This window comes from Pholis gunnellus, assembly GCF_910591455.1.
Source record: "Pholis gunnellus genome assembly, chromosome: 16".
Taxonomy (NCBI): Eukaryota; Metazoa; Chordata; class Actinopteri; order Perciformes; family Pholidae; genus Pholis; species Pholis gunnellus.
Window position 1 is genome coordinate 2,577,102 of NC_136543.1, and position 24,753 is coordinate 2,601,854.

General features: G+C 42.8%; 1 protein-coding gene across 3 annotated transcripts; it reads right to left on the minus strand.

Moving 5' to 3' along the window:
• Positions 1–531: 531 nt before the first annotated feature.
• On the minus strand, positions 532–15,693 carry brd2a (bromodomain containing 2a). 3 transcript variants are annotated; one of them, XM_079175848.1, is made up of 12 exons: positions 15,430–15,693; positions 10,605–10,911; positions 10,048–10,185; positions 9,628–9,769; positions 9,307–9,506; positions 4,964–5,497; positions 4,603–4,731; positions 4,255–4,446; positions 3,704–3,966; positions 3,144–3,460; positions 2,846–2,974; positions 532–2,450 (listed from the first exon to the last, which is right to left on the minus strand). In XM_079175848.1, exons 2-12 carry the CDS (start codon positions 10,881–10,883, stop codon positions 2,323–2,325), a joined length of 2,451 nt encoding a protein of 816 aa, XP_079031974.1. In that variant the 5' UTR covers positions 10,884–10,911; positions 15,430–15,693; the 3' UTR covers positions 532–2,322. The 3 variants fall into 3 exon arrangements, with proteins under 3 accessions (XP_079031974.1, XP_079031973.1, XP_079031972.1); XM_079175847.1 differs by having other exon boundaries at positions 532–2,447; positions 13,538–15,693; XM_079175846.1 differs by having other exon boundaries at positions 13,538–15,693.
• Between the last annotated feature and the right edge of the window lie 9,060 nt (positions 15,694–24,753).

A 24,753-nucleotide genomic window follows, 5' to 3' on the forward strand; every position in this document is an offset into this window, starting at 1 on the left:
GAAAACAACCATCAATCTTGGTCACTGTAGTCATAAGTTAAGTGCAAGAAGCTCATCGCAGCAGTGACGGTTTTTCTTTACATCATTTTGCATCGTTTGTTCCTGATGCATCAGCTGTTTAAATGACTTTACTTCATAATTACAAACGCAACGACACTAAACAGTCATATGTGACTGAATAGATGTCAGCTTTATTTATTTGATCATTTTAGGAGTTGTGAAGATAAAGACAGCGTATATAGAGAAAGTCTTTTTTTTTAATGTGGTGTTAAAATGTGATATTTTCTAAAGAGGAAAATAAAAAAGCTCACTTTGGCCACTGAGCTGGTCTGAACCTTAATTACTGTCCGTTGTAAAAGCAGATGTTAATACATTGTAATACATGTTAATACATGATGTGACAGTAGGGGTCACTGTTTTCAAAGGTTTATCATCTCGAGTCATGTCAAACATTCTCAGACTAGAATGACTTCAGTACGTTCCTAAAATGACATCTGTAAATAAAATATCCTCAGTCAGTGAAAAGAGGAACTTGTCTCACTTTATTTATGTACAGATGTTCAGAAGAAACAATGGAGTCAAGTACAGAGGCATTTAGCTTCCTGACAAACCAGAAAGGTAAGACTGATAACTGGAGTATTTCGGTTTATAACTGAAGCCACAAAAAGGAAAAAAAAGGAAAAACATGCTCAAAGATTGAGACTGCAAAATATGTACACTTCTATAATCCTGACAGTTAATCTGTGCATCATTTATACAGTAGACTTCAATTGAAAAGTTACTTTCAGTATTATGAAAAAAACCTTCAAACTCCTTCTCAATAAATAATCAGTCAAAGGTACAATATTCCAATCTCAAGCCACAGGCGATTTTAACAGATTGACACACAGCCGTACCGAACTCACTCGATGGTTTAGTACTCCAGACTAACTGTGCACTGTGATCACTACATTAAACCAGGGTTAGTCTCAGCTGGCTGCTGGATCCCAAAATTCACGTTTTCACAAGCCGCTTTGCTTTTCAACCTTACCAACCAGGCATCACCCACAAAAAGTTAACTTTTAGACAAAACTCAAGTTATTACAGAGAATAAAACTTTAAGCTGCCAGATCTCAAAGGCCAAATAGTAATAAAGACAAAGCATTTCTTTTTGTGACACCATGGTGTTAAGAAGTGATGGCTCGTGGGAAAATCCACCCAAAAGGCTTCACCTACTTGAATGAAATATTAATGTCAGAACCAGAAAAAACTTTTTGCAAACTGAATTTGAACACCAGAAGAAATCAGAAGAACCAAGAAGTTATTTGGGCACAGGTGAGTGGACAAGACACGTCCTCACAATTTATTAGCAGATTGGTCACAAGAAGAAAAAAAGCAACACGTTTACAGAGAAGTTGAAATGGATGAAAAAAGAAAAAAACATGACGGCACACATGGGAACAGATCAAAGTTTGTATAAACTGATGTGGAACGAGGTCACATTTCTGTACAGTGGCCCACCCTTTCAAACGAGTACATGTGTACACAAGGATGCAGTAAAGTAGTATGCAGATGTTCGTCAGCTCCTCTGTATTGCATGCATTCAGTATTCTACTGAACCAAGGTGCTTCTGCGTGCAGACTGATTTTCAACGCCTGCGTCAAAACTATGAGGATTTCACACTCGCACATGCAGACGCGTACGTGACACATTCATACGTTCACATTCGCTCACGTGTTTCCCTCTACCCTCTTTATCACTCCGGAAAAAAAAAAAAAACTAGACAAAAACTAAAACAACTCCGCCCACACCCGTTTCCCAGAATGAGGGAATAAATTACTCCATAAAATGCTTCTTTATAAAAGAAAAATAGATATTTATATAACTGTACAGCTTATCTATACAGCATAAAGACAGGGAGCACAGGAAGAAGGGAAATTATCTCCAGAAATAAGACAGATTCTGGCTCTAGCACCCATATCCCTCCAACGCATGCGTCGCTCTTCTCCCGTGTTGGCAGGAGATGGAGCGTCCCTCGCTCTGCCCAGCAAGGCCGGCTCTCCAGAGAACGGCAGGACTCCAGTCTCCTCCCTCCATCCCTGCTCAGCGCTTCTGTGTCCAGGACAGGATTGGATGAATGGGCCGAGCGTCGGGAGCCCCATCTCTCTCGTTCTTGGTTTCACACTGGTTGAGTCGGACCAGTTCTGCCTAGTGCTGGTCTCGTCTGATCCGTCCCGCGGCTCCGTCGCCGGTAGCTCTACTGCAGTTCAGTCCGCTCGGTGGGAAGTGGAACACCCAGGGTCCCTAACGTGACCCTTTTAATGTGGAAACACCATCTGTCTCTCAGCCAGAGTCTGAGTCGCTTGTGTCGGAGGATGAGGAGGAAGAAGACGATGAAGAGGAGTCTGAGGAGGAGCTGCTGGCGCTGAGACGTGACGGCTGGGTGTGCTGCTCAGTTGCTGGTTTCTCTGCTGGAGTAAATATAGAAAAGCTGATTAAACCGTCAAACAGATCTTATAACATTATACATGTTTTTATAAAGTGGTTCTTTAAGGACAACTGTTGACAATGTCTTATCAGAATATATATATATTTTTTATCATTAACATGTTACTTTTAAGTCATTTTGAACATGAACCAAAAGCCTACCTGAGTGAAAAATAATGAGCGGCCATTAATCTTTGGATTGCATCTTTAAGTTAAATTTAACACCAGCCACCCAAAAAAAAAAAAAATGATTTGCAAAAACACTTAGTTTCCTGAGATAACCATCATGGTCCACTATATTTCTGAAAGTCACAATTAATACTGAGTGATTTTCAGCCCAAACCCCGTACTCCTTAAGACTGACGTATGGAGGACTTACGTTTGGTCTTAGCAGGCTTCTTCCCAGAGTTGAGCTGACCACTGACGTCCATCAGCCGTCTCTCCAGCTCCATTTGTTTCTCCAGAGTGAGCTCCTCCCGAGATTTGCCAGCAATATTGTTTTTACTTGCTGTAGGGAGACACAAAAGTAACAATAGCCATAAGATGGAGGTACTGCACTATTTCATCAACGGTCTACAAATCCTGAAGATGAAATATTTAAGATAACATGAACATTCAATCCAAAGGCTCAATTATGGGCCTAAACCGGCAGATATTTCTCGATCTCTTCAACTAACCGTAGGGCTTACGAGGCTTCTTCCTCAGACACGTCATGACATATCTCTCCAGCTCCCGCAGCGTCGATGGCTTCAGGGTCTCAAAGTCTATCTCGATCTCCTCTGGGTTGGTGTCTCGGAGCGAGGGCTCGCGGGACTGGATGATGTAAACGACGCGGCCCAGCTTCTCCCCGGGAAGCTTGTTGATGTCCAGGCTGAGTTGGCGCTTCTCATCGTACGACATGGGCGCCGTCTCCTCCTCTTCATCCGAGTCGTAATGACTCACTATGGGCTCGTGGACCGGCTGAGGCATGCTGAACGTCATGCCCTTTTTGGTTCTGATGGGAGACAAGAGACAGGAGACAGGAGAGGGAGACCCGGTTAAGAGATGGTCCACTGGAACCCAGAAAAGTCACGTCAACACAAGAGCTTTACAAACGCCAAGCAAACAGCATGGATAACTTGTTTTACTACGAACTGATATTGATTTTACCCTTTGAGTCGTCTTTCACATGCCCTGAGGCAAACACAGCACGCACCACATACAGAACCAACAGTGTCCAACAGGTGGCAGGACTCACTTGCTCTTGTTGTTTTTCTTGCTCGGTGCCTTCTTGACCGGCACTGCAGGACCGGCCGTCCCTCGGTTGCTCTTGGGTTTTGGAGTCTTGGTGATCTTGGGAGTCTTGGGCGGTCTGACAGGGGTCACTTCCTCCTCTATCTTCCGATGCTTCTCTTTTTCTACCTTTTTCTTCTTTTTCTTGTCCTTCTTCTCTTTCTTTTTCTTGGGTTTGACGATGGGGCCCTGTGAGAGTGCAGTGAGCTGCTCATGTACAGCTTTGAGCTGAAGGGAGAAAGAGAGACAGATGGGTCAATGGACTACCGAGGAAGGGATATTCTAGCAACAGCTCATGACAGGCCGCGGTATGCTGTGTTTATATCATAAAGGGACTGCTTCGTCGTTGCTCCTCTTTCTCCAGTCTGAGTTTCGGTTGTCAATAGCTCCGGAGAGAGGTTCCACACCACTTGTGTCCACTTACAGCTAGAATCTCTCTCTCGTGTCAACACTGTCATCGTATAGTCGTTTAATCTTGGTGTAATATAATAAAATGATATGCACTGGAGTACAGACCTGTTCCTGCAGCTCTGCCAGCCGGTTGGCCCTCTCCTCCTCAGAGTCAGAGCTAGGGCTGCTCTCGCTCTCCTCACTTTCACTGCTGACCTCACTCTCAGAGGACGATGAAGAGGAGGAGGAGGAAGAGGAGGAGCTAGGCGGTGCTGGAGGCTCGTCTGGCATCTTAGCAAAGCAGAACTCAAAGACGTCCTAAAAGGATTAAACAGTATGTGAGTGAACCAGATAAAAACAACAACAGTGATGATGTGAGGCAGGCGACAGTGAGGGATGAAGACTATAGACTTCAATTATGCTTCTGCAAAAACTATAATTATTACTTCAATATAACTGGAATAGGTGCATTACCTGCAGTTTTCTGGCCATGCCCACCACATCATGATCAGGGGGGTTGTACTTGTAGCAGTTTGAGAACATCAGTCTAACATCAGCAGAGAACTGCTGGGCGTCACGATACTCTCTGCCGTCCATCTTACGCTGAAGACAAAGAGAGGAGAGGTTTAAGCTACACACTGTCTTTGGGAAAAACAATGAATATGACATATTGTGTGTGTGTGTGTGTGTGTGTGTGTGTGTGTGTGTGTGTGTGTGTGTGTGTGTGTGTGTGTGTGTGTGTGTGTGTGTGTGTGTGTGTGTGTGTGTGTGTGTGTGTGTGTGTGTGTGTGTGTGTGTGTGTGTGTGTGTGTGTGTGTATCCCTAGGGTAAATACCTTGATGGTGCTGAGGTCCATGGGCTGCTTAATGATGTCGTGGTAGTCGTGAAGACCGAGCAACGAGGCATCGACGGGCTTGTAGAAGGGCCAGGCGTACGCTGCATGCTTCTTTGACAGCAGCTCCTTCAGGACCCCGTTGCAGTAGCGGAGCTGAGGGTTCAGCTTGCTGCGGCGCACCGGCGGTGCAACCAAGGAATCTGGTAAATCCTTCTTGGGAGGTTTGATGGCTCGGCCGCTCACTCCTCTCCGGCCCCCCGCTGCTTTGGTACCCATCATCACTGGTCCACAACCCATTCCCATTCCCATACCCATACCCATTCCCATGCTCATACTCATGCCCTGGCTGAGGCTATGGCCTTGGTTCATCCCGAGCGTGGAGTTGTGGTCCACTCCGAGAGACGTGAGGGTGAGCGGGGAGTCGTGCCCACCGCCCATCCCCAGGCCGATGCCGCTGACGCCCATGGTGCTCATGATGGGCATGGCTACAGTGGTTGGGGTGGTTGTGTCTGCTTTCCTCTTCACACCTTTTTTCTGTGGATGAGGAGAATTCGATGAAGAGAGGTCTATGGCAGGGGTCTCAAACTCGCGGCCCGCGGGCCAAATGCGGCCCGCCGGACGCTAGTTTGAGGCCCCCGCCTTGATATGAAAGTTTAATGTTAGTGCGGCCCGCGCGAGTTTGACATGGATGCTGTATGGTATCATGTACCCAGAAATGACAGCTTAAAGCTGTGTGCACACCGGACACAATTGACACGATTTTGTCTCGCCCATACGCGAGCGAGCCCGCCTGTTTTGCTTTTTCTCTCATCATCCATGACTGAGATCACCACCATCACTGCGCTGTACTGCTCTGAAAGTCCGAAGCTCCGCTGTCATTTCTGGGTACATGATACCCTCTGGAGGCGTCACATTCTCCCTAGTTCTCCCTATAAACGTGCATTTTTTTCACACTGACAGGCTCAGATAGTTACAATAAGTGTCCGACAACATACTAGAAAGGAGAAATGAACGTATGTCTACCTTTAGCTTGAGATCGCTGTTTGTTGTTGTTCTGTTGCTGTGTGGACTAAAGGGGTGTTCACAGCAAAAGCGACAAAAATAATCGCAAAATACTCAAAAATACTCCCATGGTCAGTAAACGGCCGCCGGTAAACTGTGGGTTTTTCCCCCAGTTCTATCCTTCAGTGCTGCTGCTCTGAGCCGGCTGCCTGCCAGCTAGCAGTGGTTCAGTCCTCCGGTCCAGTCCCGCGAAAAAAATAAACAACCTCCGGTCTGCATTGACTTTGTATGTAATCTCGTCGGTTTTCCTCCGGTTCTCTCCCTCCGAAACTCCCGGTCAGGTAAACCGCCAGCGAACTCCGGTCCAGTCCCATTCCCCCGGTCAGGGGAAGTTCACAGGGGATTCACCGGCTCTCTCCCTCCAGAGCCGGCTGCGAAACATAAACTCTCCTGGTCGTTAAACGGTTGTCGGTAAACTCTGTCTTCCATAAACTGCAGCGGGCACAGCAGCCTGCAGGACACCGCACAGGACCTGTGTGCAGTAACGTTATGAGACTCTCCACACTGATTGGCTCTCGCAACAAACAGCGATCTCAAGCTAAAGGTAGACATACGTTCATTTCTCCTTTCTAGTATGTTGTCGGACACTTATTGTAACTATCTGATCCTGTCAGTGTGAAAAAAATGCACGTTTATAGGGAGAACTTATAATATAAATATTAAACGGCCACCACAAACACTTTGTGTTTCCATGGTTTCTGACGTTCAACCAATCACTAACTGTGCCGTGCTCGACGTCATATGCAGGCGCAGGACCCTGAGCCAATCTGGTACCAGCGGAAATTACGTTCTTTGTACGTCAGCTAAACACTAAAACTTAAACTTCAACACAACAGCGATACCTAGTGGAATTATATATTACACAGCCCCAAACATGTCTTTCTCAAAGCCTGCAGTGAAGAGAAAGGTTGGTGATGAGCACAGACAATTTCAGGAAAAGTGGGAAATTCAGTATTTCTTTGTGGAGCACAGGGGCACTCCGACGTGTCTTATTTGCACAGAGAAAGTTGCGGTGCATAAGGAATACAATTTGAAACGTCATTACACAACTAGACATGCTGAGGACTATGCAAAATACCAGGGAGATGAGAGAGCCAACCGAGTTGCCAATCTTAAAACATGTCTACTGAAGCAACAAGATTTTTTTAAGAAAGTAACCAAAGAGAATAACGCAGCAGTCGAAGCTAGCTATGTGGTTAGTGAGATGATTGCTAAAGCAGGAAAGCCATTTACAGAAGGTGAATTTGTCAAAAAGTGCCTGTTACAGGCTGCAAGTATTGTCTGTCCAGAAAAGAAAGGTCAGTTCAGCAACATCAGCCTTTCTGCCAACACCGTGGCAGAGCGCATTTGTGACATGTCAAGTGACATTTATGATCAACTGTGTGAGAAAGCAAAATGTTTCAGTGTATACTCAGTCGCTCTTGATGAGACCACAGACATCACTGACACTGCCCAGCTCGCAATATATGTCCGTGGTGTTGATGACAATTTTGAAGTGACAGAGGAGTTGCTCACAGTAATGCCAATGCATGGCCAGACCACCGCTCAGGAGATATTTCACCAGCTGTGTGATGCCATTGAGAATGCCGGTTTTTCATGGAAGAGATTTGTTGGGATAACAACTGATGGAGCGCCATCAATGACAGGGAGGAAAAATGGACTGGTGGCACTTGTTCAAAAAAAACTGGAAGAGGAGGGTGTGGAGGAAGCCATAGCTCTGCACTGCATTATCCATCAGCAGGCCCTTTGCAGCAAATGCCTGAAATTTGACAACGTGATGTCTGTTGTTGTGCAATGCATCAACCACATCAGATCCAGGGGCTTAAAACACAGAAGGTTCCGTGCTTTTTTAGAAGAAATGGAGTCAGAATATGGGGACGTGCTTTACTTCACCGAGGTACGTTGGCTCAGCAGGGGAAACATGTTGAAGAGATTTTTTGAGTTGAGAGCAGAAGTGAAAGTCTTCATGGAGAAGAATGGGGTGGCTGTTCCTGTGTTAAGTGATCCTATATGGCTCATGGACTTAGCTTTTCTTGTTGATGTCACGCATGAGCTTAATGTACTGAACAAGAGGTTACAAGGCCAGGGGCAACTTGTCAGTGCTGCCTATGACAATGTGAGAGCATTCTCCACAAAACTTATGCTATGGAAAGTTCAGCTATCTCAGACAAACCTTTGCCATTTCCCAGCATGCAAGGCACTTGTGGATGCAGGCACACCATTCAGTGGTGAGAAGTATGCTGATGCCATTTTGAAGCTACAGGAGGAATTTGACCACAGATTTGCAGACTTCAAGACGCACAGAGCCACATTTCAAATTTTTGCGGACCCCTTCTCCTTTGATGTGCAAGATGCCCCTCCTGTGCTTCAAATGGAGCTCATTGACCTGCAGTGCAACTCTGAACTCAAAGCCAAGTTCAGGGAGGTGAGTGGAAGAGCAGACAAGCTTGGGCAATTTTTGAGAGAATTGACTCCCAGCTTCCCTGAGCTTTCCAGAATGTTCAAGCGGACCATGTGCCTTTTTGGGAGCACGTACTTGTGTGAAAAGCTCTTCTCCACCTTGAACTTCAATAAGTCCAAGTACAGGACCAGACTTACTGATGAGCATCTTCAAAGTCTACTGAGGGTCTCAATTGCTTCCTCCCTCAAGCCAAATGTGGCTCGGCTATGCAAGAGGAAGCGCTGCCAGACCTCTAGCCAAAAGTAGGCAAGAGAAGCCATGTTCAGAACAGCTCATGTTGAAAGTTTCATTAATGTTCATGTTAAAGGTTAAATAACTGTTAATACTGTTAATTTGAATCTGAAAAAAAATAATTTCTCTACCCACCAACTATATGTGGTTTCTTAAGTTTTTCTTATTTGCTGTTTTATTATTATTTTATTTATTTATTACTGATTGATTGATTTATTTTCTTTATTCTTTATTTGTTTATTTATTTTTTCATCTTATTTTGTGTAGAAAATTAAAAATTAAGATATTTGAGAACAGTGGAATGTTTTATCAGAGCTTTTCTTGTGGAAAACCGGAACCAAAGCACTGAAAAAGTGTAGGGTATAGCAGAAGCAAAAGCATTGAAGACAGTTTTTTTTTCTTTTTTTTTCTGTTTTTAATAAATGCGTTTTTTTTGTTGAAAACCTGATGCGGCCCAGCCTCACCCAGACCCTAGCTCCAGTGGCCCCCAGGTAAATTGAGTTTGAGACCCCTGGTCTATGGGCTTCTTTACCGTTATTCAAAATAAAAGAATAACAAAAAATACAACACGTCTAGTGGAATACGTTACCTTAGCGGTGGGCTGTGTGGGAGGCAGACCAGTAATGGCAGAGATGCTTTGTTCAGTTGTTAGAAGTGGGGGCAGGCTCTTGGTCATGTGTGACTGTGGGGGGGTAGAGAGGATGGAGTCGGGTGTTTCCGGCGTGGGGGGCGAGTACGCTGACTGGGATACAGCGGGGACCTGATGAGCTGTCGTCACTCCTCCGGTGACTGAGGGGGGGCAAACATGTGCATTTAGGAAGATGACATGCTTGTACTGAATGTTGATGAATGCAGACTTGACATGTCTGGCTGTATTAGCCTGCTTGCAGCCAGCGTTCGCTTGCATTACCTCTTCCTTTTCTGCCAGGTTTGGCCTGTTTGGTCCGCGGAGGGGGAGGAGGCAGCTCTAGTTCCTCCTGGGGCATCTGAGCCACTTTCTGCAGGAAAGCCTTCTCCAGAGACTGAGCCATCAGTACTATGTCATCTGTAGGCTGCAGAGGAGGACATTTGGGCAAAATTGTTACAACAGTAGACATAAAGTCTTATTCAAGTCAATAACACATTTCTATAAATACAACAAATATAAAATGGTACAATTCCTCTATACATTTACAAAATGTAAACTACTTTCACACTTTCTTAAAATTGTGCATCTTAACCTTTCATGTTAAGGTAAATGGCTTCATGTGATTTTTATCGGTTTGTATATTGTATATTTTGGGGACAAATATCAGCGCACACACAGACACAGACAGACACACAGTCTTACCTTGTTATAAATGTAGCAGTTGGTAAACATGGTGTTGAAGTCCTGCATACACTCACTGGCACAGCGGTAGAAGTTATTTTCTAGTCTCTTCTTAATAGAGCCCATGTCCATAGGATGTTTGATGATCTTATGATAGTCCTGAAGGGAGAGAGACACTTTCAGCGGCGTAAACAGTGGCCGCTACATTCTAAAACTACTTTTTGACCAATTATGCCATTAAAGGAAAAGACAAGCAAAAGGGGCCTGACACCTTGCATTAGTGGCTAACAAATAGATTAAAATCTGTACTATTGGCAAGTGGCTGGTGGGACTGGGGTCCCCACACAGGGGAAGAGTCCTTGGACTACTTAATTGTGAAGACACAAAACCTGACACAGTAGGGTGGCAACATGATACAATGGTGGATAGTATCTAGATATTTAATACCAACAGTGATGATGAACCATGACCTTTGGCGTGTTGATATCTCACTATGTGGGAAACCATGAGGTTGTTTCTATATATATCTATAGTTGGTCACGACAAGTTATGTCCAATTGTCTTGTATTCTTACTCACAGGCAGGCTGAGCTTGGTGGCATCAACAGGTTCATGGAAGGGCCAGGCAAAGTGGTGCCTCCACAAAGACTTGAGCAGGACTTTCTGTAGGAACTGAAGTTGGTTGGTCATCCTCCCCTGTCGGTTGGGGTCTCTCACCAGGGGCTGTGGGGGTCCCGAAGGGGTCATATGACTGAGGGGGGGCATCCCAGGACTCTCAAAGCCCTCATAGAGCAGTGAAGGTTTTCGGATGCGTTTTCCAGCTGTGCCAGAACTCTGGTCCATCGTTGTGACTCCCATAATGCCAACCTCAACCCCGAGAAGGGAGCTGTAGAGAGCGATTGAAAGACCAATTAACTATGTGGCAGTTTGTCTGAGGTTGTTGAAGTCACGCTGAGACCGACATGTGGTTAGAAAATATCGTATATTTCTACAAGTCTCCCATGAAACGCTAAACACTGTTTGCCCTTCACCTCAACAAGACTGCCTGCATTAGCAAGAACTCAAATTGAGCCAATATTTGGAGTATGCTCCCATTACTGGCAGCATTAAGAGTAACGTCATATACATGACATACATTGTATGCTATCAAGCCTGATTCAACCTAATTGCTTAACTACACACTCACAAGTTTACAGAGTAAATCCCCTTTACAAGGCACACAGAGCCAGCCACGTTCTAGGCGTTACTGGACAAGCACACATTAGCCCGACTTGGAATTTACCCCTGCCAAATCAGCACTCCCGGTCCTAGGAGAACAGGCATGACTTTCACTTCCTCCTCCGTAAATCCACCTCACACAGAGAGAACTCCACCCCATTTCCACAAGGAAAAATTATCCTAAAAAAGGAACTGTACTATTTAGTCCAGTCATTATTGTATTTAGTTTCTACAGGGAAAGGAAGCAAAACTCTATACCGAATGAGTGGCCTTTAAAAATGTCATCACTGCTCTACCATTAATGTGGCTGTGCTAGCTTAGGTGAGCAGCAGGGGGAGTTCCTGGTGACTTCTCAGCAGCAGTTGGGTGGCCAACTTCAACAGTCACATCCAGCGTCTCTACATGGTCACACAAGTCTGTTAAGCACCCTAACAAGATGGAGACTGGTGTCAATACTAACCCTGTGCAATTTAGACTAGGAGACTCAACCATGAGAAAACCTCATCCTTTCAACCATGTTCAAATTCTAATGCAGTTTACAGCCCATATGAACACTGAGCTGATAAAATCAGCACTTTCACATGTATAGAGATAACCTCCACCCTGGCCCATTTATTACTACTTATCAGAATTGCTACAAATAGTCCAGGATGTCAGACACTGTGCTCAAAAACATGTGACACCTGGCACCTCCTGAGGCTTGTACTTAAATATGCACCACTGCAATAACCAATTAAAGCATAACCCTCATCAAAACAATACCAGCACAGCTAACTTTGATGTCAGGGAATGTTAATTGTCCACTACCCCCACTGTCGACAACATGAACTCACCACATCCATCTTCACTGGCCAACAGACACTTTGACTACAAAACAAAAGTTAGGCCCAAAGGGCAAACTGCAGTCTTCTGCTGGAAAATAATGTACTTAGCACCTCTTGATTTGTTTATACCGCCACTGTCCCCTTGCACTGTTATATCACAATAGGATGTCTGCACAATAAGAGCCTCTCTTTGACATTAAAGCAAATGGTGGTGCATATTACTGAGTTGGAATCATGCTGTAAAATAGGTGCCCCTTAGAACAGGTTCAGTGCTCATTTGTGCATCCATTTATCTAGAACTTGGGTTCCCCCGGCTATTAGGGGAGGTTTGCACCAATCAGTAGACTGAACACAAGTAGTGGCAAATTTAGCTTCCAGGGCAAAATAAATTGTTACATATTCATATTAAGTGTACAGACATGGGCTATAACCGAGCAACATAAATAAATACTTACATTTTATTTGTATTTGTTTTGGAAAGGCAATCTGTTTTGAATGATACAACTTTTGGAAACACATTTGACAGTTATTGTACTTTATTATTTAAAAAGGAAAATAATCATGTACATAACATTAACAACACTAAACAAAAACATATTTTCATGTTAGCTGTAAATTGGATTAACATAACTATGAGTTAAGTTGGGTATGGGAGCTCAGAAAAAAGGGAAATTGATACTTAAATAACAAACAATTGAACTAAATTAACAACCCACAATGATTTGAGTTGCTAACGTTACCTAACTTGACTTAGTTGAGTGACATTGAGCTATGTAACCAGGCAACCAATACACATGGACCGCTAAATCCCTCGCGCTGTAACGTAAATGTAACGTTGTACCAGTGATCACAACAACCCCCGCCCGTCACATGGCTACAATAACAACCGGCCGTTCCATGCAGAAATGGCGCTGTGAGAGCACACCTCAGCCTCCTCTGTTGTAATATAGCTTACCGTCGTCAACAATACGGTCTGGTTAGCCGCCAGTTATTATAATAACGTTACTAAAATGTAACTGGGCTGTCAACATACCGTATGTCAGGAATATTAACTCAGAGCGCACGTTACATTACCACTCGACAGACGAAAAGCGCCGGTCAAGCTACTGTTATATTGGGGAAAAGCTTGCATCCGTGACGCTAATGCTAGCCATGCTAACAGCCAGGCAGCGGGAGAGAGCGGCCAGCGGCAAAGGCGCTCCGAAGATGGCGCCGGCATAGTGCGAACAACAGTCGCAGCTTGTTACAGCCCCCAAAAACATTTCATTTCCTCAACATGAATTTTGTTGCTACTCATTTAAACGCAACGATAGACTTCTTCCTGTGGCACAGTCACTGTCCATTTCCTTCTCCCACTCGTATTACAGCAAACACAGGCTGCCAGCAAAGATATGTTGAATAAAACTCATGAGAAATATTTACAATATTCCCACTGATGGAAAGCTGAGAGTCGATTTTACCAGTATATACCTGTCAAGGAGCGGGTTAACAGCCATATCCATCAGGATGGATCCGGATTCTGTTTATAGCTAGACTCAGACCTGGATCCGTCTCTGTTCGTCAGCTTTCCGCTCCCCGCCACGGCGAACTCCTTTAATCTGCTTCGTTGAAATGGCGACGATGCGACTACACCCTCGGCTTTATAGACCGAGCGTTAGTCCTATTGGATAGACTACTTCAGACTGTCCACACCCCCAGAGCTTCTATTCGCTGTTTAACATGTCCGTAAAAGTCACCACACCCCTCGATACAGAAACTTCACTGACAATCTTCAGGGCCAACCTCTTCGCGTGTTTTTGCTGTCGGTCAAGGAAATTGCACAATACTATTGGCCCAGCCTATTCAGCGTTACAGATATGTATCTGTAACTGGTTCCTCCATTTAATCCTGTACAAAACGCGAGGGCACAGAGTCGACCCCCCTCCTTATAATATTACATTACGTCAACGTGTGCAAAGCGACGGCGGGGATTGGTCAATAAGGTTTTAACGCGGGCTTCCAGGGTAAATATCAAGAAGCCCATTGGTTCTTTCACCGGATCACGTGTTACCCTCTAGAGCCTCACCCCACAAGCTCACTTGCTTACCAGCATGTCCGCATTTCTGTCTTTCAGAAGACGCTCACAGCAGCCATCTTTAAGTACACTGACACAGAGTATAATAGTAGAAATATTAACAATATGTCAGGTAAAAGCTAAAGCAAAACACACAAAACGCTACATGTTTCGCGTACAAACAAATTAATTAAGTAGCGTTAGTCAGCAGCTTAAAAAGGCCACCATTTGAGAGCACAAAGCCAATCCAGGCCTCCGTGGTTCACAAGCACCACACCAGTAACGTACTAGGTTAAAGTGCAATTCAATTATAACTGCGAGTGTGTAAAACGATAACTCTGGAGAGCCTTTACTTCAGCGGAAGAAATGTCACCGGGGTCATGAGAACTCCAAACAATCATCCAGTGAATGACACAGCAGTTTTCCTCACTGACCTCAGACTGCATCAAAGTAAATACTGCTTTGCCCAGCTCAACTAACGTTAAGTAAGACACTCGCCCGGAAAATAAGTTAATTAAAAGTGTTAGGAAATCGAACCGAAAATTAATCTTATGTTTAAAAATGCAAATACCATACTTAACCTTAGAGCGTTTACAAATGAGAATAAAACTAAACTACAAACCATAGAATTACAGTAGTAGTTAGTAGTAAATCTTCATAAGACTTCTAATCTTTTAAAAGCGACCGACACTATCTAGAAATCTAACAACCATACAAAATGGTTACCTAACCACATGCGCCCATCCCCCACACCAAGGTTACAAATTCCCCACAATGTCACTCTAATAAACGATGGAAGGTAACACTAGATCCTTACAGCATTAATTACTACTCAAGTTTAAAAAAAAACTTCGCGCTTTTAAACAACGTAGAATACAGTTCAAAACGACATTTAAATGATCCAAAAGACAAATAAATAATTCATAAGATATGAGATAAAAACCTTAAATTTAACATGAATACAAATGTTGACTGGTAAATCCCATAACAATGCGAAACCTTTCTTCAAATATTCTTCTTGTCTTCCACCTCGATACTTTTTAACCAGCACATTTCCCTCAAACATGTCCGCCTTCTTGCCCATTCCCTGCGCTGGGTGGGGGAGGGGAGTCATGTGATGAGATCAGACTAAGCGCACTGTTTATCAAAACTTCGACACGTGGCATTCAGCCAAAACCGAAATAAAACGTATCCATTGCGTCTCCTTTGTCGCGAAACGTGCATCCAGATACACATCCAGTGCTTTTGGCAAAGCATAAGGCGCAGATTTGGGCATAAAGTTGGCAAAATATCCGAACAAAGAGCATACTTTCCGCTGGATTTGGTTGGCTCCGATTGGTCTTCCTCGACCACGTGACGAAAACGATTTAAGTATTACTTATTGTGCTGTTTCCTAAACTTCTCCTGCTGTAATCCATGTGTGGTCGCAGTAATCCTTTACACCTCGTGGGCAGTTTCTCAGTTTGTTGTAAAAGGGGTTAGTAATGTCTGTTTTCTCCATGTTACGATTGCTCTCGAGCTCAGTTGTGTTGCAACACAAAGCATTGCGCATGCGTCCCTACCATGAAGACACGTCGCCAACGATGCACTGGGAATGCAAGAGGCTGATCTAAGAGCAGTTTTTCTTAACTCAAATGCGTAGATCCCGCATTTCAGTGCTCCCTGGAAAGGAGGTGGGATCCGGCCGCAGAACTGACGAGTGTTGGTTTCCAAATTAAAGCAGGAAGAAGAAGATGAACACGTAGTTTGTGTGCTTCATGCTTTTTAGCATATTATCATTATCTATATTTATCTATAAGATCTGTATCTATCTACCTGTCAGAGGATTGAGAACCAAACTGCATAACTTTAGTTGTAAACTGAATTGCCCTTGTTTGTTTTCTTAGAATATTGAACATGATTTTATTGTGATTATGTATTTGTCGTGCCAGGCTGTACTGCTATCCGGATGTTTTTTGTTTGTTTGTTTTTTAATACTTTTCCAGGGTTGGTTTCAGCCATACTGCCAGTTCTGTATATAACACAAACATCTACACACATTTAAACTCTATGTGTGTACAGATGAACAATATATGGGAATACTGTTTTATGGCAAAAGTATTTCTGATATATGATACCTGAAAATTATTAGTTTTACAGTTGCAGATCTTTTCTCTGGGCATTGAGATATATGATGCTTTTTTCTATTTTCTGTATTTCTAAAATATGTTATAAAAAACCTACAAAAACCTATGTGACTGTTCCCAAAACCCATAAAACCATTCCCACAAAACGAATGGGTCAGTCTACCACAGCTGATCATTCAGTGATGTGAAACTATAGATCAAATGCACAGCATGCTGTGAGACAGGTTCTATGTGTCTGTGTTCTGTGGGGAAACAGGCTCTGACCTGAATATCCAGGAACAGCCATGTAGGCAGGGGAGCGGAGGAAGGGAGGGGTGGTGATTACATCAGAATCAGCCTGCAGTGACTCATCAGTGTGCTCTCTCTCTCTCGCTCTCTACCCCCCCCTCTCCCTGTGAGTCCATGTCTGTTTTTTCAGCGTGGCTGCGTCAGCCTGTCACATGATGACATTCGGTCCAGAAATGGTTGCCAAGGAAGCTCTCTCCTTCACAACTCCTCTGTCCTGAGTCATTATGTTGCCAGAGTTTTGCAGATCTATACTGCAAACTGGTGCAGCGCTGACAGTCAAGCTCCAGGATCACAGATTGCTTTTGTGCTGTTTGCATATGGCCGGTGTCATTTCTGTAAATCTAGTCCGTTCACTTCCTCTCACTATGGCGGGCAAGCCTTCCTTAGCAACAACAGTCTCTTTGTCAACAGATGCAAGCAGCAGTGTTCTGATACAGAAGAGCTCTGTGCATCGAAGGTGTCCTGTTGAGCAGCGTTGCTGCGCTGTCATCTCCTGAACGTCATCTCTATGAAGAATTGTCCATTCTGAGCGTGTCGCTCACACCTACACACTCACTATGTCAACAACAGTATACTCACATTATCTCTGTATACTTAGAATCACAGTATTTGGCAGCAGCGTGCTGATCTTTCCATTCCCACCTGTTTTCATTTGCATCTCAGTGTGGTATTGTTTGCTTTACAAAGCCTGTTTTCAAAAACACACCTGTGATGTTTGCCATTGGAAAAAAAAAAACACATTTCCCAAAAAATCTATTTTTTTTTATGAAACTTACAGCAGCTGTATGTGTTTTATTGACTTATCCAATGACTGTATTTGTTATATATTAGCGGCTTTACTTGTACCACGCGAGGGCAGTATTAATGTAGTATTAATAGGTTATACACAATATCAGATTTTCACTACCTGATTATTGTGGCTAAAATAATTCACTATAATGATATTATTGCGATATGTATAGAAAATAAACTAATAATGCATCAGTCAAATTCATCTTTAACTTTATGGTTAATAACCGTAAAAGCGTGATTTAAAAGGAGCTGGATTATTTACTTAATTTCATCATATGTGTATTATCACTGTAACATGAGATCAGTTATCGTCATAACCGGTATGTATTTCAAAATGTAAATATACAACGTTACATTACATACCCTGATATAATGTGACTACACTAACAATATAAAGACAACAGGGCACCTCTCCCATACTGGTGTATGTATTGTAGTAACACATTCACTGCTTCCTTCCACAAAGTGGACATTGCTGCCTGCTTGGGTTTGCGTTTGCAGAACATTGACCATTTCCTGTGTAGCGCTATGAATCAGGGATGAGCAATTATGTGCCATAAAAAGCCCCAAATCTGCAACAGTGGGTTAATTTATGAATTTATTTGGATCCCCATTAGGCACCACCAAGGTAGCGATTACTCTTTCTGTGGTCTACACAAGTTAACATTACATCATCATGTAAAACATATGTAGTTACAAATCCAATGACACAGGGAACAAAAGAAAAACCAGCAAACTCCAAATACCAACGATAGCAACAATACCAAGTACCCACACTATCACAGTAGTCTGTCAAATATTTGATACAGCTTAAAAAAAGATAGTAGTGAAAAACAGCGTATAGTGACTGAGAAAACACAATGAAATAAAAAATAAAAACAAGAAGCTCCCTCATTAATGATCACAGATATTACCAAGCAAAAAAGTAGATGAATATATTTTCAGTTAAAGTCGTTCATTGTTTATAGTATGGACTGATAACATGGTTGTGCTAGATCTGTACAAGAAAAGACATTTTACATTTACAGCATCATCTTTTTACTGCTGCTTTATTTAGAACCTTTTCTTCAGGCAACTAGAGATAAAGATCGGAGATGAATCTGAAAACCAAAGCTCATGGGCAGCATGGCTCCAAGAAGGTAGCGTCCCAGTGTAGGAAAACAACAGCTGCTTCATTATGCAGTCATGCAAAATGAGTCGTAAAGGAGTAAGGACACTTCATTATCTCCGCTGGAAAAAAGGGAGCAGGAACTCTGAAGTGAGTGATTTCCATCTGAATGGAGGTTGGACTTTCTCCTCCAGAAGGTTCACTTGATGAAGAGAGCAAATCTTTAAAACAGAAAACTTAGAGAGAAAAAAACATTTCTAATGGGATTGCATTTAGGCAACAACCCCGAACAAACGGCTACAGGACAGGAAATGCTGAACAAAGATGATCACTGGCATGAAACCAGATTATCATGCTTCCTAATCCTAATCTCTCTTGGAGCATATGTCTTTGAGCCTTTGTAGTTCTGTTAGAAGGGTGTGATGTTGTTGTTGTTTCCTGTTTTTGGGGAAAATACTGCTTGACGTTTATATCAATATCTGCCAACAATATCCACAACAGAACCAAAGAAAGAGGGACAGTGGAAGAATAGAAGGCAAGAATAAGAGTAAGAAAAGAGAGCGAGGGAGAGATCCGTGTGTGTGTGTGTGTGAGAGAGAGAGAGACGGCTGGGCTCAGGTGTGAAATACTGGCTTGCCCCCCCCACCCCCCCCCCCCCCCCCCACCCCCCACCCCCCCTGTTTATCAGAAGGAAGTGCAAAACAATCAAGGAGGAAACCATCAAAGGCTGAAAGTCTCTCATATCCAGACTGCTTCATTCACTCCAGTTGTAAAGATACCAGAGCGAAGGAGAGATGATACTGAAGAGGAGCCTATGGTGTTGAATACTTGACTTCCTTATAATATTTCATATCTCATGTTTTCGTAACTCAACAGATACATGCAGTACTGCTTTATCTGAGGAAAGCTGCTACATTCATTTAATGACTCCAACATAACAGATCCTTAATAATAATAAAGCTCTAATATGTCGTTATAACAAATATCCTGTGCAATTGTCCACTTTTAGGAGTATAATTTACATTTGATATGTTGGTGTTTGATGGTTTGAGATTGGAGTTGTGTACAGCCATTAATCACATAAAATAAAATAAAAATTACAAGTCAGAGTCAGTACCATCTTTTTTGGGATGATGTCAATATGACAAAATATGAGCAAGGTGCACCGACCATGCTGTCATAGCTAATGACCAGGATTTAGTGACAGTGTCAAATACTGCTTCTGGGAAAACAAGGTTATCACAGACCTTGTCCTGGAATCAAGAGTGCTTTTAATTAGAGATGATCTCGTGATTGGAGATTAGTCCTAATTTGTAATAGCCTGAGGAAAGAACATCTGGCCAGCTGGTAAAGATTAGGGGTTCAATTGTACCGACTGTCTAATATGTTCCTATGAGAATACTAAAAAAACGCTATTCCCATTTTCAGCAGAAGCCATTTGTGTAAGATCTCATATCCAGTCACGTACCAGGCTCCTCTACTTTTTGGTGTGCCATGTATTGACCACTCCAGGTTAGCTTTGAGGTTGTAACCTGGAGTATGTTGTGTTATGTCGCCATCTGGTGGCCACTCAGCTGAACTTGATAAGAAACAAATCGATGTTTGACATAAAGTTACACGTGTCGTTTGTTTGTGGCCATTACACAGTGGTGCGCCGTCGCTGGCCTAAACAGAGTCACAAAGTTATAGCTATTTTATAATTTAATAATTTTTCACAAATACACTACATGTATTCTAACTATTTGTTTTCCCATTAGCTTATTTTCTCATTGCACAGCTACTGTCTTCCTCAGTTGCTCTGCTTCCAGTGCAGCTTGTTTTAAGTAGAGCTTTTATCCAATCAGATTTCACCTCTGTGTCTCTAGTAAGAAGAGAGGCCCGAGGCCTGCTAGGAAGCCTTTGCAGTTTAAGTAAATGGGGACGATATTGTTGATTGTCATAGTGTTCAACCAATCAGATCTTTAGTTTGACATGTTGGGTGTATTCTTTGACATGTCAGAGCTGTCTAGTTGGCCTACTCAGCATTAACGTGCTCCATGATTGGTCAGTGGGCTAGCGTGACTGTTGTGAAGCTGAAGCTAGCTTGCAGAAGTTAGTATTAGTAGTAAGAGTTCAAGTTGAAAGATATGTAAGAAGTTATGACATCGACATGACATTTTTAGCGTTTTGCTTGACCCAGCCAGGAAAAGGATTTCTGGCTAACAGCGTTGGAGAAGCGTTGCACATTTTATGGCTCAGAATGCGTTTTATTTGCGACTGAGTGTCTTGGTGTTTGGAGCTATGCTAGATTTGCTAACCAAGCTACGGTGCTTTTGAAAACTTTTGCTGAGACCCGAGTGGAACTACAACTCAACGAACACATTCACAGGATGACCTCTGGCTGGAACTGAACCGCACCGATGTTCTGTACAACCGCGTCATTGAACTCTTTGTAAACAAAGAAAGGAGGATGGACTTTGTCTTTAAGTGAACAGCAGCTTTGGTAAGTGAACTGTTTTTGTTTTTACATCTGCAGTAGCGTTACTACTGTGTTCATTTGTCTATGGTGTCGTTTTTATGATATGGTTAATATTGTTCCCTCTGATGTGAATAACATTTGAATGGTGCTCTTCAGTGTGCAGCGGAATTCATGTTTTAGCGCCAGTTTTGCTGGATTGAGTTGTCATGCCTTGTTGTCTTATAAATATATATGACTGGTTCTTGTGAGTTTGTTCTTGTCATTGTGTTAATTACATTGATTTTGACTATATGCATTGTCCGTTATTGACGAATTATCCCGTCATGTGCGGGGTTAGGGTCGAACATTTGATTCTCTGTTTGGGCTTTTGTTTTCTTTTACAAAGCAAGAATTATGGTCTGGAGAGCTTTAGCCCTGTTTGAATCAGTGGGGGACAGCTGCCTAAACGCTGCGGGGAGTTGCTAAGCTAGTTTAGCATAGCCTCCCAGAACACATGCGCCTCACCAGGGTACAATGTTTTGTTTCCGGGGTCAGACAGCATGTTGCCAGTTTGAGCAAAGTCCACCGAAAACATATTTTCCACAATTTAAGCTTCTGCATTTTCCAAACGCACTAGTATTATTCAAACATATTGTTCGGTTCGTAAGCCTTGTACCGAACGGTTTAATACGAATGCGTGTATTGTTACACCCCTAGAAACAAATAATAACCGTAGCTGTAGCCTCATAATGAGGTTATTAGGAGGTGGTTCAACTGTAGTAGGACAGCACTGAAGGCCCGGCCCAACACTGTGAAAACATGACCTCTTAATATTGTATCTTAAAAAGAGTGTAGCTTTGGAAGATATACTTGACTTGAATAAGTCAGACAGTTGACTCTTATTTATTTATTCATCTATCCATCTATTTATTTATCTATTTATTCATTTATTTGTTTATTTATTTATCTATTTAAAAGGGTCCCTATGCACCTGATGCCAATAGTACCAGCTAGTCTTCCTAGTACATCTTATTCATCACATACTGTATACAACATCACACTGTTACGCTATGTTCATATGCACCTCTAACTGTCTTACATTAAGTGGTTGTTCATTCAAATCTACATTAAATGATATTGTAGCTAGAGGGGGGTAGCTAATGCAATGATTGATGGCACGATAAATGGGGACAAATAATTTTTATTTTCTGTTTTAGTGAAATTAAAGTTACATTTGATCATTTGACTGTACAAATTATAGCAAACTACACATTTTGATGCATATAAGGTGAGCACATGTACATTTGTACACTGTGGATTTTGTCCTGCATCACTTACATGGAAAGCAATGATGGATGGCCAATATGAACAGAGGGAATAATTACAGTAAGCAAACACTGTTTCAATGTCAATATGGGAACCTGACTGAAAGAAAAGAACCTATCCTCTTAATGTTCTGGTTAACGTTGGCATGAGCTATTTTGGTCAAATATAGGGTTCTCGTTAGAGACGTGGTTTCTCTTGATTTAACATAAAACAAACAGCGTGACTCCACATGGCCCTCAGTTCTTATTGATATTGGATGAAAAACACAATTTAAAAATGTTATAAATATGTAAAGAAATCCCATAATATCAGGTTGAACAGGAAATACTAACTGAACATAAAAAAGTGAATTTGACGCTCCAAAATATTCAGTTTTCCTGAGACTGTAAATCATAAAATGTTACTTTGTTTAGACAATTAGCCAGCTGTCTAAAAGGCTACTGTTTATGTCTGTGCTCTTTTGACTGTAAACATGTCAGTCTTGGGGGTTACTTGATTCAGGCCCATCTCACATGGGAGTAATGAGTCCCCGGTCCGATTCTACTTGCCTCTCTCTCCATAGCCCTCAAATAATCCTTTCATGAGAACGCCACCAGTTCCTGGTGTAGTCCTGCCCTGTAGTGGTCATGTTACTTCTATGTTGTGTGGATGTTTTGGTCCAATGCAATTACCGGCCTGTGGTTTCTGGTGGAGTCTGCACACGCCACCAGGTGCTGTACCTCTACTCTACTGTACTCATTAAATGCACACACACTAGCACTAAAAGTCTGCCAAGAGCTATACTTTCATACTTTTCTATACATTCGGCCTCATTAGGTTAAAGGTCATGATTTACACACTGTCACAGCTCGGCTCAGAGACTGAGACAAAAACAGGGAGACAGCGAGCTGGCTGCTAAAAGAAAGCAATTTATTTGTAGCCAACATAAGTAAACCAATATAACAGCACTCCAACATTAACCGCAGCAACAGTGTTACACCAGCGACAACAAGGCTCTTCCTTCCAGCCCCAGGCTGCTGAACGAAGAGGGCTTTAAAGGCAGAACCACAACAGCTCAGGTGTTGCTCATCCAGCTGCCGACCCTTCAATCAGCACCTGTAACAGATCATCACACACACACACACACACAACAGGGACACCTAGTGTATGGGAGGAGGAGGGTCGTCACAACACTGATGCCAAATCCCAATGTTCCCCCTTACGGACTCTCTTACGGACTCACGGACTTTGATGCGCGCTCCCGCGAAGTCCGGGAGGGTTTCGGGATGTCCCGTTGTCAAATCGTCAAGTGTTTGAGGCTCTCTTGCAGACATTTAGAGCCCTTTATGAACCCTTTCCGTAAGTCAGCATAGGATGCTAACTTTGCCGAAGGGAATTACCCACAAATCATTGCAATGTGACGTTAAACACGGAGTAACCAGTGGACGCATGGAGAGGTAAAAAAAAAGGTAAACAAAGAGGACGGCCAAATCCCAATGTCCCCCCTAAACCCTAAGCCCTGAATCAAATCAAATATTTGATGAATAAATAAATAAATATTCTCTGATTTCACGTTTATTGTTTGTTCCATCTTTAACCCTTAATGTTTCTGTAAATGTAATACTCCAGGCTGAACACACGTAATCCGTCCTCTTTGTTTACCTTTTTGTACGTCTCCATGCGTCCACTGGTTACTCCGTGTTTTACGTCACATTGCAATGATTTGTGGGTAATTCCCTTAGGCTAAGGCACCATGCTGACGTACGGAAAGGGTTCATAAAGGGCTCAAAATGTCTGCAAGAGAGCCTCAAACACTTGACGATTCGAAAGTGGGACATCCCTAAACCCTCACGGACTTCGCGGGAGCGCGCCTCAAAGTCCGTCAGTCCGTAAGGGGGGATATTGGGATTTGGCCGACGGCTCACGTGTGTTCAGCTTGGAGTATTAAATGTACACAGAAACTTTAAGGGTCAAAGATGGAACAAAAAATAAACATGAAATCAGAGAATATTTATTTATTTATTCATGAAATATTAGATTTTGTAGCTGTTTTGACAAAAACGAGTAAATAGATTATATGAAATTACTTCTCATCTTGTGAGGAAAGAGTCTGAAGACGTTCAAATCATGGAGTACAAAGTATAAAATAAATACACGCAATTATACATCATATTTGTTGTCGTTTTCATGGTAACGTGATATGTTGCAGCAAAGCTCTGTCCCATTCCTATTTACACCATCTCAAGCCCTCACAGTCTCTCACACTCACCCACTTACCAGGTGACGTCAGTAAGTCCTTGAGGGTTCAGGGTTTGAGGGTTTAGGGGGGACATTGGGATTTGGCCTGACTCAAAACCGATGCCACATCAAATAGCTGACATTGCTTTTTTTTTTACACTTGAACCCCGATTTTCCCCTTCATCTTCTAAACCTTCTTGAACTGCCAGTCAATGCAAACACATGTGAAGCAGCCAATCTCTGTTCAAATCCACAGAACTGTATTTGATATTCTAGTGGAGATCCCAAAGGTTCCAAAGATACAAACTGAGATTTGTAAAAATGTGTATAACATGATGC

Excerpts from the sequence above, each read along its gene's own strand:
- brd2a (XM_079175846.1), bottom strand. The coding sequence starts at position 13,569 with ATGGATATGGCTGTTAACCCGCTCCTTGACAG. Across the intron at positions 9,507-9,627 it reads ACCTGGCAGAAAAGGAAGAG|TCACCGGAGGAGTGACGACA; the intron begins GTAATGCAAGCG and ends GCCCCCCCTCAG. Across the intron at positions 4,447-4,602 it reads GCATGGCCAGAAAACTGCAG|GACGTCTTTGAGTTCTGCTT; the intron begins GTAATGCACCTA and ends TAATCCTTTTAG.